Source organism: Myotis daubentonii, chromosome 2 (assembly GCF_963259705.1).
Source record: "Myotis daubentonii chromosome 2, mMyoDau2.1, whole genome shotgun sequence".
Lineage (NCBI taxonomy): Eukaryota > Metazoa > Chordata > Mammalia > Chiroptera > Vespertilionidae > Myotis > Myotis daubentonii.
The window spans coordinates 201,106,818-201,127,711 of record NC_081841.1 but is presented as its reverse complement, the minus strand read 5'-3'; the positions used below and the strand labels follow the sequence as shown (position 1 = coordinate 201,127,711).

At 39.0% G+C, this 20,894-nt stretch overlaps 1 protein-coding gene across 5 annotated transcripts in view; it reads left to right on the top strand.

Annotated features, from left to right (window-relative positions):
• Positions 1–20,894, top strand: part of UNC5D (unc-5 netrin receptor D) — a 527,348-nt gene that overhangs the window by 408,803 nt on the left and 97,651 nt on the right. For 3 of the 5 annotated variants that reach the window (XM_059685426.1, XM_059685427.1, XM_059685425.1), the window contains exons 5-7: positions 10,947–11,127; positions 11,967–12,134; positions 13,847–14,011. In XM_059685426.1, coding sequence (XP_059541409.1) covers positions 10,947–11,127; positions 11,967–12,134; positions 13,847–14,011 — 514 coding nt within the window. The remainder of the gene's footprint in view (positions 1–10,946; positions 11,128–11,966; positions 12,135–13,846; positions 14,012–20,894) is intronic. The other 2 variants (XM_059685428.1, XM_059685430.1) reach the window with 1 other exon arrangement.

The window sequence follows — 20,894 nt, the reverse complement described above, 5'->3', positions numbered from 1 at the left end:
TGACTTTAGCAAGAGCAATTTCAGTGAATTGATGGGATGGAAGGCAAAGTGAAATGTAATGATGAGGGATGAGTAAAGAATTCAAGAGAGATGTCTATGAAAAAAACAGGATTTTTTTGTTTGTTTACTTATTTTAAGATGCCAGAGCCTGGCTGATGTGGCTCAGTGGTTGAACATCAACCCATGAACCAAGAGGTCACCAGTTTGATTCCCAGTCAGAGCACATACCCACGTTGCGGGTTTGATCCCCAGTAGGGGGCGGGCAAAGGCAGCTGATTGATGATGATGTTTCTCTTGCATTAGTGTTTCTATCTCTGTTCCTTTCCCTTCCTCTCTGCCTAAAAATCAATAAAAAAAGAACATTTTTTTTAAAGGATGGCAGAATTTTGAGCATGTCTGAAAATTTCAGTTCTTTGATGGTTAATTTTTATTATTATAAAAACATAATTAACATCCACCTCACCAAGTGGTTTAAGATGCGAAAATGCCTAGAATCTTATGCATAGCAGACCATCAATAAAAGGAAGATGTTTGTCTGCCTTTCCTCTCCTCCCCTTTTCCCTTCCTCAACTCCACTGGGTCTACCATCCTTTGTAATATAATAAAACCCATTGCATTTAGTTACAATAGAAATACTCTTTTGTCTTCTATTAATCTGTCCTCTCTTGAGTATATCCTGATGCCTCTTTCCTTAAGTGCTGGACACCACATATGTGCAAAATCTTAGCTATTTAATGAAATTGCCCTTTCAGTTCTAAAACTTTGACACTAAATCTGCTGCATCCTTTACAAAATATGTTTCACTGCTCTGCACACTTTCCAGGTTGGCAATGGTTAACAAGGAAACAGGGAAGGCAAAATGGGCAGTGGGGGGGGGGGGGCGGGGGGGGAGCAAGGACAGTGAGGCTACCTTTTGCAAAACAGTACTACCTTTCTGCACAAAGAACTTTTGTTTGGAGCAGGTAATGACTGGCTTAGTCACAGCTTTATTCCTGATCAATATTTTGGAAAGAACACAAGAGATGATGTGCATTACTGTCTAAAATGTAAAAGCAGTGTCTGAACCACTGACCTGGAGAAATTACACACAGGAGACTTTAGAATTTGGTTACTTTGCAGTTGTGTTGTTACGTTAAGCATTTTTTTTCTTATAGTATATAGTTGTTCTTTCACAATGGCTCTGTGTCTGTCAGCTGAAAGGAAACTTGTATGGAGTGTACAGTAATCAAAGGGATGAAAGATGAATGGGTGCAGAGCCTTTTTATTTTTAAGCACCATTAACTCAATGGCATCTACCTGGAATGTCAGTGCACTTTGCTGATTTCATTTTGATAATGCTATAAGCTGGTCTCTGATAATTGCCTTCTGTAATTGGAACAAATTTATGATTATGCTAATTCATTCTCAGCCACCCAGTATATGGAACTGAGCTAATCCATATTTGTCCCAGCGTTTCCTTGGCAGATCATTACATGATTAGCCTTTCACTGTGGCTGATGGAATTGTTCTTCTGAGGAGATCTGATTTCTCAGATGGTGTGTATATAGTATATGCAAGTGATCTGTGTTTGCATTCTTTATCTAATTATATGACTTCTATGTCAGCATTTTAAACCAGTTTGATATGAACATTTAGAATTTTGAATGTTCTAATCATTAATAAGATGGCTATTGTCTCAGCACCTGAGTATATATTACATGGCAGTAAGGAAGGGGGAAATGGAATTGTTCATTAATTTCCTATCGCCACCACCTTAAAATCCTTATTTACATACCAGAAGTTGCAGGAGGAATACTGAAGCAGTTATGAGGCTCCCTGAAAACCAGCTCTTTATCATCGAGCTAGAGAGTTCTTCCCATCCCAAAATAATCCCTTAAAACGCATCAGCACATTACACTGTATTTTAGGTCATTCCTTAGGATACCAAGTTTTGCAAGCATCTCCTACAGCTTGCTTCATCAAATATTCAAAACCAGAATTCGTTTTGCCCTAGCAGATGGCAGTGAGCAAAGGTGGAGTTAGCCAGAGTGAGAGCCCTTGCACTGTGGAAAACATGGCTGAACGGCAAATGGCAGCCTGTGCCCTCCCTTAACAATCACCTTCTGATTGCATATCTTTTTCCATTCTTCTCTCTATGCCTTGTCCATTTAATGCTATCTTTTCTGTCTGATCACCATTCTTGACAATCCTTTACATTAATGCAAACATGTCTCATCCGCACTCATGACAATGTTACATTTTCTGTTAACAGTGGATCCAGGGTGTTCACTGTTCCCGTGACCATTTACCTGTCAAAATGAATAAAATATAAATAAATAACAGGGGGCTGCTTCTGACTTTCATAACTGAAGCAGGGAAGTGAAAGGACAACACTGATCTGACAAGAGACACACAATGTCAGAACGTAAAGTTCCTTAGAAGTCAGGCCTCTACAGAGATCCTCATGACTGTCATTTCATTCAGCATCAGGGAGTGTGATTCTCTCTGTGATCATTAGGTTTCCATTGCTTGCCTGGTTCTGCTGCTGTGGCTTCCCAATTAAGCTGAATTTCTGCTTCCTTTTGTGATGCACAATCCGATAAGTGAAGCCAGATTGAAGAAAATGCTGTGTAGGTGGCTTTAAAACCAATCCACACAGATTGGAAAAAGAAGGAAGACAAAGGGGAAACATGATAGTACTGTTATAAATAACTTGAAGGAAATATTAACAAGGAGAGAGAAGAGGACAGGTGACATCTAATCTCGGAAAGAGGGGAAGAGATTAATGGCCTAAACTAACGTTAGAAGATAATATGCTCCCTTATGAGTAAAGAGATGCCATGCTTATCAGTGGTGAAGTCCCAGTGAAGACATATGCGAGTATGCCAAGTCAAACTGTGGGAAATGGTAAGGAGCCACCATTTATTTGGTCAACAAGAGACATAAAAAATGGCTTGTCTTGTGGTAGAAATATTACTTGAAGACTACCAGGTCAAATTCTACGATTTCTCTAGTATGTTAACTTAGCTCACATAATCTGTAAAATGGGAAGAATAAGATTTTCTTTGCCTACTTATTTTTTTGGGGGTAGCTATTGTGAGGATCAAGTGAGATAATGTATTGACTAGCTATGTGTGCCCTTGTGGGTATAGACATGATGACCAGTATCTCTGTGTGTTTCTTTGCCTTTTATTCAAGATCGCAGGACAGCTGCTATTTGTTCAGAATCACATTCATGCCCATACAGGTGAACAGCAGAAATGCCTCCTTCCCCTTTTCTCAGGAAAGCACGTGCTTTTCTGTAAGTCACCCATTAGGCTTAGATGCAACTGGCCTCCTTAAATATTTTAAGACTGCTGACTGTATCAGATTGTAGGGACTATTTGTCCCACTCATTTATTCTCACTAACAAAAGCAAAATGAGATACCAGATAACATTGAGAGGGTTACCATAACTTCTCATGAGCTATATGGGGACAAATACTGTTTAATTTTATGTATTCATTAATTTAGTTATAATTAACACCCATTATTAGCTTCAGGTGTACAACATAATGATTCTATATTTGCATACACTGTGAAATGATCACCTCAATAAGTCTAGTTAACATTTATCACCTTATATAGCTACAAAATATTTTTTCTGATAACTTTTAAGATTTACTCTCTTAGTAACTTTCAAAATATGCAATGGGAGTATTATTAACTTTAATCACCATGGTGTACATTATATCCCCATGACATTTATTATGTACTGGAAGTCTGTATCTTTTGACCCCTTCACCCATTTCTCCCACCCCACCCCTGTCTATGGCATCCACCAATCTGTTCTCCATATTTATGAGCATGGGGTTTTCTATGTGTGCTTTTATTTCTAAGATTGCACATATAAGTGAAAATTATTTTGCAAATAACATATGGTCATTGCATCCAAATCTGGCAAACTATGTGGACGACTGAGCACAGTCATGACATGACTTAAAGTAAATGAGGCATTTATTGGTTAGATCAATTTCTTAGTGTGCATGTCTAGAGGCCCACCCATAGTTGCTGTGGAACCCCATCTTTATCCTGCCTTTTCCACTCTGTCCCCACCCTGGTGTCCATGGGTGCCATCTCAGCTTAGCCTTTCACCAGCTAGAATGCATACCTCAGCCTTCTGTTTTCTCATAGAAATCCAATCACACTTGTTGTTTGGTAAGATGGTACCTTTACAAAAAGTTTGAGAAGGTATGTAGGGAGGGAATGACCACATTGTGAACTGCTGTGGCCTTCCAATATTTCCCTAAATCTACACCACATCCCTCTAGTGTAGTCTTGTCTCTCCACCAGTTTCATCAGACAAGGTTGTCTTCTTTTAGCAACTACTTTAAAAATGTCTCTACTAGATCATATCTATGCTCAACCATGGGATATAAAGCAAAGAATAATCTCTCTCTCTCCCTTTGCCCTAGCCCTAAAATGCAGTTTGAATCTTTGTTGTATGTGTGTATGTGTATCCCCAGTCTCTAAATTTGCACGTACCTCAATTTGGGCTAGAACATTTATTCCACAGGTGCCAGTGAACATCCTCTGAAGTAGTTGCTATGTAATATATAAGAAGATTTTAAATGTTGTTCATGTTCTTAAGGAGCCTGCCAATGAGTAGTGGAGAAAGTGATCACAGGTAATGAGTAGATGGATTGAGAAGCTTCAAATGTCATAAATCTAAAGTTACATCTATTTTATATTGACTCTAGCAAATCCTAACTGGAGTACTGGAGTTGTGGCATAGAAACACTTGGTAGAAAATATCAATAACTGGTGTTTATTGGCATTTTTTGTGGAATATGAAGGGAGAGTTCAAGTTGATACCATCTAGAGTCAAAGGACAAAAGGCTTTGGATCCTCCTATTAAAGTGGCTTTTTCTGTCTAGTCTAATATTTTCTCCCCCATTTATAAATGGTTAATAACACCAGTCACCTCATTCTTTTACAGAATATTAAAACTAAGAACAGGAACTTGGGAATTCTGACTTACTATCTGATGGAAATAAATATTTAGGTGTAAGGTTTATGTATGTGTATAAATGTCTCTGGCAAAGGTCAGAAGAGGTAAAATATCAGGACTCATGCAGACATTTTCAAATGTAACTCAGATCTCAGGCAAAATACTCTATACCACTATTTCAAAGATGGTCCCCTCCCCCATCCAATTACACCACGCTGCCTATTGTTGAGAAAAATCTATAGACTGGTCAATTACATACCTTCTGTCCCCAGCTAACCAGAATAATGGATCAGCAACTGATCATGCTGTCTGGCATGATGGTCTGCTTTTTCCAGATTTGTTTATAAACTGGTAAAATCTACAAATTGCAGACCATCTGCACGTGGCACTATGTTCATGAATGTGGACATCCTGCAAAACCATCAGCTCATTATCTCTAAGTAACTAGTTTCTGTACATGCTTCTAACTTGGATTATCCATGTAAACTAAATAAATAGAAACCAGATGAAGACTTGTTTCTCCGAGGGGTGCACGTTTCCAACAACCTTCAGGATGTTATGGCTCTCTGTCAAAAAGATGACCTGTTTGCCTGAGGTCATTTGGATCAATTATACAAATGTTCCTTAGTCTGGAAGTGGTCAATGTATTGATCCCATAATGCTAATTTGAACATTTGTATTGCTTTTGTTAAGAGTTTAGGATTTTTCTTGTTGACAACCTCTTGTGAAATAATTTCTGAACTCAGTACAGATGCCCTTATGTTACTTAAAGAATACTGTACATAAGTTCAAAAGGTCTTTGATGCTTGCCAGTCACTTCTATAAGGAAGCCTTGAGAGGGGGTTATGAGACATGAACAGTCATATTCTAGGGTGATGGGGAATTCCTATCTAATGAAAAGGAATTAACTTTAGGGACGACACCGAGCTCCTTTTTGTGAAACAATCACGAGAAGCCAGAAAGCTGGTGTGTGGAAAAGAGAAAGTAAATTTACTTCTGGTTCATGGATATGCTATGTTTGGCCCTTACAATATATTTTGTAATATACGATCTATCTTGTTAGAATCAAGAAATGTTACATTAAAATATGCACCATTGGTTTCTTGTGAAAGGTGGAAGGTCCAGTTACACTGGCAACCCTAGTCTGACCTGCCTGGTGGCTACACATTTGCACAGGTCCTGTGATCTTCATTTTGTCACAGTTGCCACCACTTCCCATACACAGTGACGCTAAATAGTCCATAAATTTGAAGACCATTGTGAAACATGAAAAGCAAAAGAGATTTTAAACAAAATGAGCTCATTGTCATTTTTCATGGAACTAGCATTTTTAAAAAAATACTCGTCTCTATCTAAAGTGGGAAAACAAAAGTAGAAACAAAGCGATAACATTTTTTAAGAAAAATGAGAGTGAGTTCATTTCTTTGTGAAAATGAAGAATGGCCCCTTGTCATTAATATGCAAGCGATGCACATGGGTGTCTCACACACAGGGCCACTGCGGTGATTTATGTTACTTCCCTGGCCCCCAGCACCATCTGAGTTTGGAATGGCTGGTGTAGGGAATGCTTTTTTTCTATCTTATTTATTAAACTATTCTACATTAAGGAGCACTTAGCTCATCAAAAATGTTTTAAAATTTCGCTAAGTGACAAAAGCATAAATCCCAAAAGCAATCTGTCACTTTTATTAGCCCAGAAAATACCAAACTGATTTCCTCATAAAGATCCTGCCATCAGTTAAATGGATAAACTATTAGGTTATGAATAAAAATAGCCCCACAATTATGGGTCTATTAATGTGCTGATTGTTTATAGACATAATTGGACTGATGGGCCTCAGCCATGACAGCATAAACACCACGGTACCAGAATGTGTGTATCTACGACACCTCATTCATCCTATATCGATGATTTTCAAACTATGATTTGGGAGATCCAACAGCAGGTCATTGTATATGTCCACAGTACATGCAGGTGGGTAGGGGGATAGATTGGATGACAGGGACAAAGTATATGATGGCAAAACATGTGCACTGGACATCTCTGCAGGGTATGATTGACGTAGAAGGGGAAAGATGTGAATGATCTCCCCTGGAATTGTGCAAATTTGGTCTTGGCTATGGTCAATCTTATACAGCTTAGGGCCCCTCACTTCTGCACCAGTCAGAAGATCTTTCCTTGTTAATCTGTTTTTAATTTTGAGCTTCAGATAAACTAATTCAAGGAAACATTTTATGGCAAAATATAAATTTGAAAACTACTGTACTACATGAGGCTAAAACAGTTATTTCTAAGATAAAGTGATTGTTTTCAGATCACTAAATAGCTTTTCTTTGAAGGTGCCACAGTTAACCAACAGGAAGAAAAGAAATTACCCTAATCTTCTCTGAAGACTTCTGTGACCATATATTGTTCCAAATATTTTTCAATTTTAAATATATATATGTAATTTTTGTTGTTTTATAAGTTTATAACAGTAATCATACAATTGTGCATTTTGACTGTCATGTATTATGATCATTTTCTATGTTTTCACTAGTTGAAATCATGATTTTTAATGCCTACATAATACTAAATCATATTGTTGAAACACAATTTATTTAAACAAAGCTCTATTTGGCATGCATGTAGCTTTGGCACAATTTTTCCTTTTTCTTTCTTTTTACCAAAAAATAACTTATTGTGGTTAAGGTTTTGTTTATAGCTCTAATACCTTTTTTCAGTAGCTTCCTGGGATCATAATTATAAGAACAAAAGGCATTACTATCTTTAAGACTAGCTGATGGAGATAAATTAAAGCAGGATGGGGAAGTGAAGGGAACTTGCTATATACATAGAGGCTCAATGCACGAAATTCGTGCATGGGTAGGGTCCCTAGGCCTGGCCAGCTGTCAGGGCCGATCTGTGGGGCGACTGGTGGGATGATGGGGGGGAGGGGCCACGCTGGTACCTGCCTTGGCCGGCCTAGCGCCGCCCACTCGCCGGCTGGCCCTGCAGCCCCCCACCGCTGCCACGGGTCACCTCCCTCTTGATGGGGGGCTCCCACTGGCACCCGCCTGGTGCCTGTGGGCTGGGGACAGCTCCTGCATTGAGCATCTGCCCCCTGGTGGTCAGTGAGCATCATAGCGGCCGGTCATTTCACCGTTGGGTCAATTTTCATATTAGGCTCTTATTATATAGGATATATATATATATGTTTTGTTAATCTTCACCTACCAATACACACACACACACACACACACACACACACACACACACAGACGTATGCATATAGTGGTTTTTAAACTATTCAGATTTTCCTCAGATCATCACAGCATTAACCTCTTACTTATCCAATTTGTGGCAAATGTTTTCTTAGTTTGTTGGCCACTTCTTGTGTATATGATTTAAATTTTCAATTTGAAGCCAAACCTCTACTTGATGATTAAGGCTTTAATAGACTCTGGGCCAAGTTTTTGTTTTTTGTGGGTTTTATTTTCAATCACAGTTTACATTCAGTTACCATTTTTTCTTCTTAGTTCCAGGTGTGCAGCACAGTGGTAGACAATTGTGTACAAGATCTGGTCAGGAAAGTTTTCTTCCATTTCCAGGTGCTGGGACTTCCTTTGGCTTCCTTTGGCTGGGACTTCCAGTGTCTCCAGGGACACTGCCCGCAGGGTTTTTTTCTGGCTAGTTAACTCACTAGGAAAAATTTACTTATGGGCCAGGACTGACTTTCCTGACTTCCTCACCAGCTGTTTGAGGGGAAGTGTGGAAAACAATGACTGAGGTGGGGGCACAAGGGAACAGCTTTCTAAGTGCTACAAATCTCAGGAGTAGGGAATTAATCAGAAAACCAGGCAATTTACACTCTGAATTTCAGAGTCAGGAAGAGTGTGGGGCGGGACAAAGCTTCCAGACCTACTTTAGCAGGCAGATCTATTCTTTCAAAACTCCAATCCTATTGGTTTTAAGCGTGTGTTTCATCCCAAATATTGGTGACAGTGTTACTCCCAGCTTTTATTTTCTTGGGGTGATGTGCATTTAAATGTTTATTTTCATTGTACCCATAAAATATAAAATTCATGAAAGAATAAACTATCTGGTTAGTGGGGAATGGAGGACATTTGTCACAGGCTGGTGGCCAGATGTGACATAAACTTGGTTGCACTGTCCTGCTTCGCTCGCCAGAGCAGTGCTTCTGGGCTCTGGGTCATTAGCCAGTGCCACACCTCCAGGCTGGACCGTGGAATGGGTAGTCGGCTTGCTTCTTTACTTCATGGCCCTGTATCACATTGGTTTTTCAGCTCATCTCCATGTTTTTAAGCAGTTCTCAGACCTCTTCTTTTGTCTATTTGCTATCATGTTCTTTTCTAATACTGACTTTTTTCTAGGGAGGATTTGAGATGGTGATGATTTAGGTTACTCTAAACTCTCATTTACATGTTGGCACTTGAGATAAATATCATTAAAGGTTTTCTTCTGATAATCCCTTTTTATAGAGATTAGCATATCTTGATTACATCAAATTGTTATATAACAGATGCCACTTGTTTATTGGTAATAAATTAGAATTCTCAAGATTTAAACATGAAATGAGGCATCTTCTTCTAAAAGCAACTCTCAATGGTCTGTGCTAATGGTGGGCAGAATGATGAAAAGTGCCCTGCTGCGTATGTTTCTGTGTGATGGCTCTGGTGTAGCCACTGCCCTTGCTTACAGTGCAAAGTAATGACTGTGTGCAGCATATGCTGATAACGAGAGCTAAGCAGTTACTGCCAAGCAAGAGATGTGTACAGTGCTACCAAGATGGTGTGAACAGTGGAGAGGTTGTTCAGATGTGGAAGCAGAGGACAAAATGAGGAAGGAGAGATGTTAGCTCAGGGATGGACTGGCCTGCTGGGTAAAGTAGGGGAGGTATAGGTAGTGTACCCCAACTGGGGGGAGGATGAGGATCTAGGGAGCAGACGGCTCCATCTGTGTCTTCTTCAGGTGTTCAAGGTAAAGAGAAGTTTGGATCAAGGATAGGATTAGGGTGGAATTGGAAGAAGGAAATAGGTCAGAAAAAGATGGGACTAGCCCAGCTGTGGGCAAACTACGGCCCGTGGGCCAGAAGCCCGTTTGAATAAAACTAAAAAAAAAAAAAAAAAAAAAAAAAAAAGACTGTACCCTTTTATGTAATGATGTTTACTTTGAATTTATATTAGTTCACACAAACACTCCATCCATGCTTTTGTTCCGGCCCTCCAGTCCAGTTTAAGAACCCATTGTGGCCCTCGAGTCAAAAAGTTTGCCCACCCCTGGACTAGCCTATGCTCAGAGGATGTGGAAAGTGAGCTTCCCTAGAAGCAAGGATGGACCTTAAATGTGGTAGATGTCTAACCCCATCCAAATAGCCACTGATTCAATGACGGAATGGCTGATCACCAAAGAAACCTATACCTCAAACTAGGGAACACTGAAACTTGAATTTATGTGCCTGTGATTGCCCAAATATATATGACAGTGGCCTTTACACATTTTCACCCCTTTATTAAAATTTGTTTAAATTTAAACGTACTGACTTGAAACTTGCCTGACAACATAATATTCTCTCAGCACAAAGTACATGTGCTGCTCTCTGAGCTCCATTATGCACCAGTATTGAAACATCACTATAGTCATCAGAATTCTAATAAAATGAAATGTAATGAAATGACCTAATTGCAGTCACCTCTTTTCTCTCTTCCACTGTGTTTTTAGAAAATGGGTCAAAGTCAATAGGAGGCAGTCCTTTTCCTGCCTCCAGTTTATTAACTTCAGTATTCATTTCCTGAATATACCAAATTTCCTAATTAAAAGGGATGGTATATTGAATAAAGAGGGGGGGGGGGGAATCATTGCTATAGCTCTCTTTTCCGCACATCAAAATTGCTCACCTTCCAGTTAAAAAAAAAAAAAGTGTTTTGTGGTTTTTTTTTAAATGACTTGTAAAGTTAACATTCTTTCTTCTTATAGGTGGAATGGCTGAAAAATGAGGAGCCCATTGACTCAGAACAAGATGAGAACATTGACACCAGGGCTGACCATAACCTGATCATCAGGCAGGCGCGGCTCTCAGACTCCGGGAATTACACCTGCATGGCAGCCAACATCGTGGCCAAGAGGAGGAGCCTGTCCGCCACAGTGGTAGTTTATGGTAAGACCAGCCCAAAGGCCAGGAATGGAGTACAGAAAGCAGAGAGGTAGAGGGATGTGTGTTTTATTACAATTTAACTTTCAGAGCTGAAAGGTCTTAGGGGGCCATCCACCACTGTGTTCTCTCCTGCCTCTCCCATTTGGCAGGTGGGAACACATTTCTATGGCTATTAATGTTTGCTCCTTCATCCAACATTGGACTTCCATGAGGTAGGCAGTGATATTTCCAATCACTCTTGATCAGAAAATAATTTTAGAAGTTGTTTATTTTCTTCCATTGTGTTTGTATTGGAAAAGAATTGAGGTGGGCAACTTCTGCTCCCCTCCCCCATCCTCCCCAGACCTGCTTGTGGGAAGTTTTTCTCCTGGCATACGAAATCCACCATAAACAAACATCACTATTTGCTGAATATCTCAGGTATTGTATAAAAGAAACACCCAGCTATTTAAGTAAAGACATTCCTTTCTACAATAGAAGAGCCCTGGGATTTATTTTTTGAGGCATTTAAAGTAATAGAAATTCAAATGCTGATATTTTCTTCTTATGCTCTGGATTTTCAAGTGCTTTAGAGATATGGTAATGAGTTCTTTCTATTTTTCATAATTTTTCAGCAAAGAAAATGATCTGTGTCCCTCCTTATATCGGATGAATAGGCTGAGGGGCACAGGTGAGGTTAAGCCTAGTCGCTCACCTCATGATGGAGCAGCCAGTGTGTGTCTGCGGGGTCTCTTGGTCCCTGGATGCCTAACTCACAACACCTGGCACAGTGGCTTGCACATAGTAGGCAATCAGTAAAAACCTTTCTCCTTTTTTTCTCCCCTCCCCATTTTCTCTCTCAGTGAATGGAGGCTGGTCTTCCTGGACAGAGTGGTCAGCCTGCAATGTTCGCTGTGGTAGAGGATGGCAGAAACGTTCCCGGACCTGTACCAACCCAGCTCCTCTCAATGGTGGGGCCTTTTGTGAGGGAATGTCAGTGCAGAAAATTACCTGCACTTCTCTTTGTCCTGGTGAGATATACACAGACTCCTCCTTTCCCCTTTTGATCCACCAACACTAGTAAGCTGGTGTGAAGCATTCAGCATATCACCCTCTTTCTCAAAGTGACCGTCTCCCAAGTTCTTACAGAGCCTTTGTCCAAAGTGCTGATGTAGAACTCAATGTAATAGCAAGAACATGGGTGAAATATCTCTGTTTGGGGGCATATGTAGTTTTTAATACTCAAATGACCCTGAACACTCACCATCAATAAGCCAAATGCTTTGAAGTATTTTTATACCTCCCGTGTTTGATTGGACTAAGCCATGCCCTTCTCTCCCTGGGTTCTCCCATTCTGTGGCATTAATTTTTATAATAACTAGCAGAAATTAAGTTGTCTGTGAACACAAAATAGGTACCAAAAATGTGACTCTTTATTATCAGTTGCCAGTCCACCAAGCTTACCAGTTTTAGCTCTGTATTTATCTACAATACAACTGGCAGAGATTGTACAGCATCACAGCAGTTTATTCTACATTTGATCTATGCTTGCCTTCCTTTCTGAATAGAGATAGACTACACTTGCCAAATATGGCTTTTATATGTTATTTTGTTCATCTCTTACTGGCTCTAACCCAATTTATACAATGAGAAATAGATGAGATGGAAGATGACTTTCTTTATGGAAAACATATCCTCCCACTGAGAAATAAATTGATCCTGGGTCTCATATGCATTATGAAACATTAACTCCAAGGACACTGGACTAGAGCCTCTTGACTAAAATTTCAAATCTAGTTCCACTCAAAGCTAAGGTGAGGCTCTCACCAGCAGTGTATTCTTGGAGTTTCATTTTGCATTTATTGAGTGCTTACTATGTGCAAGATACTTTTACACACGTAATCTCATTGAACTCTGTGTTGTGAGTTTTATTACCCCCAGTTGACAGAAATAGGCTAAGTGACTTTCTCAGGGTTGCTCAGCCAATAAACTGGCAGTCAAGGACTCAGACATTCTGTTTTACGTTCAGTATTTTGTGTTACCCTATTCCTAATTGCTCTTGATTAAAAACTGCAAATTCATAACCCACATAAATATGGTTGGAGTATTCCTAGGAGGTAATGGGACAATTGCCTCAAACAGCTGCCATGATCTCGAGGGTTGATTTTTAGTAGAATTCAGTTTGTTCAGTTCTGCATATAGCAGCAATTTATGACCCAAGAAATTCTATTTATATAAATCTTGGTATCTTGGGGTTTGACTGACCTGTTTTGGTTTAATACTATCAATATGGGTTTATTGTTTAGGGGGTTTTAGGGCTTAAAGATAGTTCATTCTGCTCTCTGTTCTAAACTGTCAACACCCAAGGCGGTGGTGACTACCACTGGTTACTGCACACTGTTTATCTGTCCATCTAAGCTGCACTTGAGCGTGAAAGACTGGGGAAGAATGGATAATGACATTGTTAGCCAACCCAAGGGCACTGGTAATGTGAATGCTCTGCTCGCCTAAATTCAGTAATTGGTCTCATCCTGAAAGAGCTAGAGAATTACACCACTGCTTTTGCTAGTCTGTCTCTTTAGGAAAGAAACCATGGAGAGAAGATAAATGAATATGTTATTTTGTTTTGTGTTGTGGTGGTTATTGCTTTAAAATGCAGCTCTAAGAACAGCAATCCTGGGGTGAGTCTCCTGACCGCTGCCTGATTCATTCTAATGATGGTTCCTTTGATTTCTCTTTGAAGTGGACGGGAGCTGGGAAGTGTGGAGCGAATGGTCAGTCTGCAGCCCAGAGTGTGAGCATCTTCGGATCCGGGAGTGCACAGCACCACCCCCAAGGAATGGGGGCAAATTCTGTGAAGGGCTAAGCCAGGAATCTGAAAACTGCACAGATGGTCTCTGCATTTTAGGTAACACCTTCTGTTTAGCATCTTCGGTGTTTGTCCATAATATGAAAAGAAACGTCATAATTATTGTGTTAAATATGTTAGCAGAAAGCAAAATCTCCAAGAGCAAAAAGAAAATGGGTGAAAAGTGTAGAAAAGACAAATACATTTTTAGGAAAGCTGGGGTGACTTTGAATATTTTATCATTGTCAGTTTTATAAATGTGTATACTTACTATTGATTTAACTAGACAAAGTTTTAGAAGAAATGATGTAAGAAGGCATTTTAGACTTTTTAGCTTAGCAATTCTTTTCTTTTCGTAGCCTTCATCTTAAGTTTGGTGAAATTCTGATCACTATGTCTATTTCTCCCAAGAATTATATAGCACTATAAAGCACTTAATCATCTTCAGAGACCATGGTTTTGTGGCAAGGGATGTGTTGTGACTGTTATCTTACAAGTGGGGTCTGGGATTTATGACACCTGAGGAGGTGGGTGACTTTGTATCAAATTGGTCTGGCAGAGCAAGAAGTGGAATGTGCATTTCAAAACTCCCAAGCCTTTATTCCGGAGATTACATTCTTGCATCTCCAAGTGACTCTGCCTGAGTATGGGAGGATCAGATAGTCACAGAGAGACAGGTTTTCATCTGGTGCTGTCCCTCACTACCTTTGTGACCCTGGATAAGTTGCTTATGTCTCTGACTCTAAGTACCCCCAATGGTACACGGTTTGGGTTATTGTGAAGACTAACTGACAAAAGAATACACTTGATATTTCATGGCACAGAGTAGGTGCTCAGTAAAAATGAGCCCATTCTCCATCTGCCCAGTCATTGAGCTAAGGTGTACTGATTTTGCTTAGGTCCTTAAGGAACAAGAGATTCAGGGCATTGAACTAGGAAAATACACAGCAAAAAATAACATAGCTCAATACCAGTGTGTCACTTTTTATTTGGGAAGATGGCAGGATGAAGAAAATATCTATTCTAAGTTGGGTTTATTTTTCTAAATCAATACAACTGGGTACCCTTGAAAGCAAGCATATACAAACATAACATATTTTTTTAAAAAGAAGTCTATATGTTTAATACATTGGTTAAAATGATTAATATGTTTTTAAATGAGCAACGATGGTATTTTTTTGGTGGTTTTTTTGTTTGTTTGTTTTTTTGCTATTACAAGTATCAAGTACCTGCATAAGTCAGATACAATACATGGAACTGTAATAGAATGCAACCTAGCCCCCAGTCTCAGTGATGAAAGGGCCCTGCACTCTAATGAATATATTCCAATCATTTGTCTTCCTCAAAATGCCTTTGCACTTCCAAAATGTAAGGAAACCTAACACAAACTCAGTAGCAAGAGGTTTAGGGAAATATGTTTCTGTCTACTCTTGACTATTACCAGATTTTTCTGAAATATACCTTGGAAGTATGACTATTTTTTTAAACATGTAGCCATATTTGAATTGATACAGTTAGAACAATTAGAACTGTGACACTCATAAGTCTTCTAAAGAGGTGTTAATAATATAACTATTTGGTTATCAACTGAATTTTAGATAATCATAGCCATAACTTTCCCATCCACCACCAGTAAGGTCTGCACTAGAGGATATCAGGCCTAAACCTTACTTGACTAATACTTAGTCCAGTTACCACTGAAGATGATAATGGTTAGCCCTTCAGGTAAGAAAGAATTGTTATCAAGTTCAGTGATTAAGAGTTGTTTAGCCCTGAAATGAATTACCAGCACTGAGAGGGTATTGGGCAGTCTAGATCAGTGATGGTGAACCTATGACACGCATGTCAGAGGTGACACGTGAACTCATTTTTTTGGTTGATTTTTCTTTGTTAAATGGCATTTAAATATATAAAATAAATATCAAAAATATAAGTCTTTGTTTTCCTATGGTTGCAAATATCAAAAAATTTCTATATGTGACACGGCACCAGAGTTAAGTTAGGGTTTTTCAAAATGCTGACATGCCGAGCTCAAAAGGTTCGCCATCACTGGTCTAGATCCCAACTCTAAAATTTGAGATGTCATGTTTGTCAGGGTTCTCCAGAGAGACCCAATGAGATAGATAGATAGATAGATAGATAGATAGATAGATAGATAGATAGATAGATAGATAGATAAATGAGATTTATTATAAGGTATAAGCTCAGGTGATTATGGAATTTGGCTAGTCCCAGATCTGCTGAGACAATGTCCCAGTTCACAGACTGGCAGGCAGGAGAATTCTCACTTGAGAAGGATCAAGCTTTAGACAGGCTGGGTGAGGCCCTGGGAAGCAATTATAGAGAGCAATCTGCTTTTCTTAGTCTGTGGATCTAAATGTTGGTTTCATCTGAAAAGACCCAAGTAATGTTCAGCCAATTACCTGGGCACCTGATGGCCAGTCAAGCTGACACATAAAATTAAGCATCACAGACGCATATGTACTTATGAAGTTCCAAAGTTTAGTTCCTTCCTTTGAGCCAGAAATGGCCATAGTTCAGACAGTGGCTTTTCCTGTGGGCATTGACCATGTATGGTTTTAGTCATGTGTGTGGTTTAATGGGTATTTCATTCCCATTACCCATAGTGGAAATAATATAACTAGGAAGACAATGAGGTTTGAAATATGTTCAGCATTGAAGGTGTGAGTTTAGAATGCTATGTGAGCCTTTTCTTTCTATTCAGTTTACTCATGCCTGCATTCCCTTTTCTGCTTAAGCATGTTTTCTCTAGCAGCTTTTGTCTGTAGTGTGCATATCTGTAACTCTGTCAGATGTGATCAAGAATATTGATGGCTACGAGGAGTTAGAAATTGATTAAATATATTTATATATCATTGAGAAAGGGGTATGTTTGTGAATCCAACACCAGGATATATTCTGTCCTTTCAGACAGAGTGGCTACCACTATCAACAAAAATGGATAACAGATTACTATCTCTGCAGGAAGCAATGAACAGCATTCTAGTTAAAAGATGCCAATACGCCTGTGTACCTCTTGCTGGCACTCTGCTCCAATGGTCTTGGTGAAACTAGCTGTGCTCTCAGGGAGATTCAGTGAAGGCTGGGTTTGATTAAAATAGCATTTTCCAACAACTTTATGGAGCAGTAGTTTTGTGAAGGATCTAGGTCATGTTACAATTTGGGAATTTTCTTCATCCTCATCCTATATGTTTTCATCTATGCCAGGAAGACCCTAAAGCAGTTCCTCAACTTCTCTTAGAAGACCTATAATTCTTTGATTTTTATTTAGCTTTCAACAAAGCATCTGGGTTGCCTTTGTGGTCCCTGAGGGTAGTGTTTCTCCAAGAGATGGACCTGCCAGCTCTGAATGATCGCTTTAATATTTGGGTGTGATTGTTGCTTGGCCAGTTGTGACTGGAGCACAAAAACTTTAGTGTGAATCTGTCACAGATGGCCACACCTCAGTGCTCTCATCAAGAAATTACATGCCCCGCCCTAGCTGGTTTTGCTCAGTGGACAGAGCGTCGGCCTGTGGACTGGAGGGTCCTGGGTTTGATTCCAGTCAAGGGCACATGTCTGGGTTGTAAGCTTGATCCCCAGTGGGAGGTGGGTGGGAGGCAGCCGATCGATGATCCTCTCTCATCAATGATGTATCTATATCTCCCTCTCCCTTCCTCTCTGCTTAATCAATTGCTTAATCATTAAAAATATATTTAGAAAAAAGAAATTACATGCCCCAAGATTGGTGATAGTAAGATTATTTGCCAATATCAGTTGGTGAAAGATCCAAATTGAAAGCTTAAGCTAATCCTCTGATGCCTTTCTTTCCAGAAAGATAATTATGTGACATATTGTTGAGAAATAAGGACTTGTGTGGATCCCTGTTTTCTAACCTTAAACACTAGAGTCAGGTAGTTTTTTGACCATGTCCTTTCTGCTTGCTGAACTTAGCTTCATCTATGCTCTGAGGAGTACAACCGGAGGTAAATGACATATGCATGCCTCACTGACAGGAACAGAAGGGTGAAAATGGCAGGGTATTTAGCTTGATCCTAAGAAATAAGAAAATCCTGCTCCCTCTTTCTTTACTCCAGAAGATAGAAAACTAAGGGCTTTGACTTGAGAAGATTAAATAGATCTGCTTCAGAGGGGATTAGTGCCTTGAGGTGTAGTAAGACTGAAGCCAGAGAAATGCCACAGGGGCCTGAAAAAGAGAGGAAATCTTCAAGGCTGAGCTACCTGATAGTTAATCCATCCTTCTGGTCAGGATGTAAGATAGGTCAGTTCAACATTGATAGCTCAGAAACGGAAATATCAGTTAAACTGTGGTTTGTTTTCATTTCTGATGGATACATTGATAAGAAAAGTTTGAATTGACAGTTTGGAAACCACATCAAGGACGAAGACAATAGCAGGTTTGATTAAACAACCGCAAGCTTACATTTAATAATCTAACAACATTATCTATTGAATGATCTACTTAAATGACCTAAAAGAAGCACCTGAAAAGGTGAGCCTGTAATTACATCAAAATAAAGGTCATCTTGGTAAGCATTTTCTCTTAGGCTATTCTCAATGTCATTGTCATCTTTACAGTAATTACCCAAGTCCCTTCTCTATCTTTCCTAGGACACCATTCTGGAGTTAGCTCAGTGCATCTGAAACAAGTTTTACATTTTGTTAATAGTTTATGGAATGCCTATTTTGTATATGGGATTATAAAGGACAGGTGTCCTTTTACCTTAACAAAACCCATCATTTCCTTTCTTTAGGCAAAAAGTCATGAATCATACTTAACTCATTCTTAAACTTTTTGTTGGATAAGTTCATATTTCAGAGCCAGCTGCACTGCACAATTCCTTAATTATAGCGTAAACTTTATATAGCAAAGAAATGAAAATGGCGTAGCAAGATACAATCCATTCTTAAATTGTCATGAATTTTCCAACTGCTTGCTAATTCTCCCAGGTAGTTTTAATATTAAAAACCCATTTTCATTCCATTTACTGTACATAGTAGGTGCTCCTTTTTATAATAGCTGCTTTCTACATAACAAACAACTGATTTATCCAGAGTTGCCTTCATGTATACTGCATAGCAAATGTGAATACAGTATTGCAAATCCACAAGAGTAAATAAGAGGGTAGGTTTGGGAACATATGGTATCATTAGCTGCTTAGCAACAATCTCTCCCCCATGCCCCAGTGAACACTACCATTATGGGACGCAATAAGAAGACCAGTGACTAACAAGCTTTAAAGAGACAGAGTAGAATGGCTCATGACTAAATTTCCATTGTGCTTAATTAAAAAAGAAAATAAAGCAGGGAGAGCTCTATACTCATGTGTCCTAGTGAAAGCATTTTTAAAAAAAGTCTATATGGCTAAATGTTTCGTTTTTGTGCTTAAATTCAAATGCCATGAGTAGAATTGAGCATAAAGAGAATGAAGATAAACCATATATGACAAATTATCATAAAATGTCTCCCCCTTTGTTATCCACCCACTGTAGACTTTTCTACTTTTATGCCTTGTTAATAAAAAGATAGCCTTCCGGTCAAGATGGCGGAGTAGGTAAATGCAGTGCTGGCCTCCTCCATGATTACATCATCATCACAACTAAATTAGAGAACCATGCTTATTGAGAACCACCTGAAGACTAGCTGAACAGTACTTTTTAAGGATGTAAAGAAGAAACCACAGAAGACTGGTAGGAGGGGTGGAGATGCGAAAAAGACAGGTCTCACACCCACAGTATGCTCATTAGGAATAAGGAGGGGTATCATAGCTGTGAAGCTTTCCTCCTTGAGGACCAAGGAATCTAAAACAGTTAAGATATCTTTTTTTTATCCAGGAAATTTCCCCCATCAAGATCTTTATTTTCTCATAGACCTGTGCTACATGTACATAGTCATGACAGAGTAACCAAGGTAAGAATTTTTTTTCCAGCCAATAGAAATCAAGGCAATTAGTTTGCCCACATCTCTCTTCTATCCACTTTTTTCTATTCCTATACACTTTACTTCCCAACATATATCAATATGTACTTTTTTATACTCGGCTTACATTATTTTGGTGGAATTGGACAGGAAGTGCTATGTCTTGCTTCAGAAACATGATCTCTGGCAGTTTCTCTCAGGTACATCCTGTTCACTTTATTGACTTTAGAAGAAGAATTGAAATAAAACACCTCCACTGTAAATAGGAAGGACTTTAAAATTAAATTTGGGCATCTGGAGAGCAGAAGCTGGATCATATTACTTAAAGTGGAAAAAGACAAAAACAAAGCAAACTGAAACAAAAATCCAAGGAAACTAAAGAGGCAAATAAGAACCAATCCCCATGATAATGTAAACTGGATACAGAAAACCTATTAGAAAACTTAAAAACATTTCTTAAGGAAATGAAATTTTAGCCATTCAACCAGAAAGTTCGTGGAAATGCAAATCATTACAGCAAAAGTAAAAATATTTTGTAGATAATATATGCCTAAGAAGCACAGGGAAGGCAGTTCTGAACTATGCATTGTTAGAAGACACAGAGGTTGAGCTTCCATGAGGCTGACCCAGGATGGATCTGCATTGATTTGGCATTCAGAGCAAAGGGTGAATAGCCTTCTACTTCCCTCTATGATTCTGTTTATACTGGTTATCCTGTTTGCAAATTAGGGATAGACGTGAACCTAGAATTGCAAGAAATAAATGAGTTGGGCCTACAGGATTCAACATTAATCCTGTTTAGAAAAAAACAGGTTGAAAACTCAGGAGTTTGGGGGTCAGATTTCTTGAGTTTGAATTTTGATTACAACACTATGAGCAAGTTTCTTAAGCTTTAATTTACTTATCTATAAAATGAATGTTATAATAGTGCCTCATAGAAAGGATTTGTTTTTTGGAGGAAATAGGCAAATCTATGCAAAGCATTTTGCATCCATAGTAAAA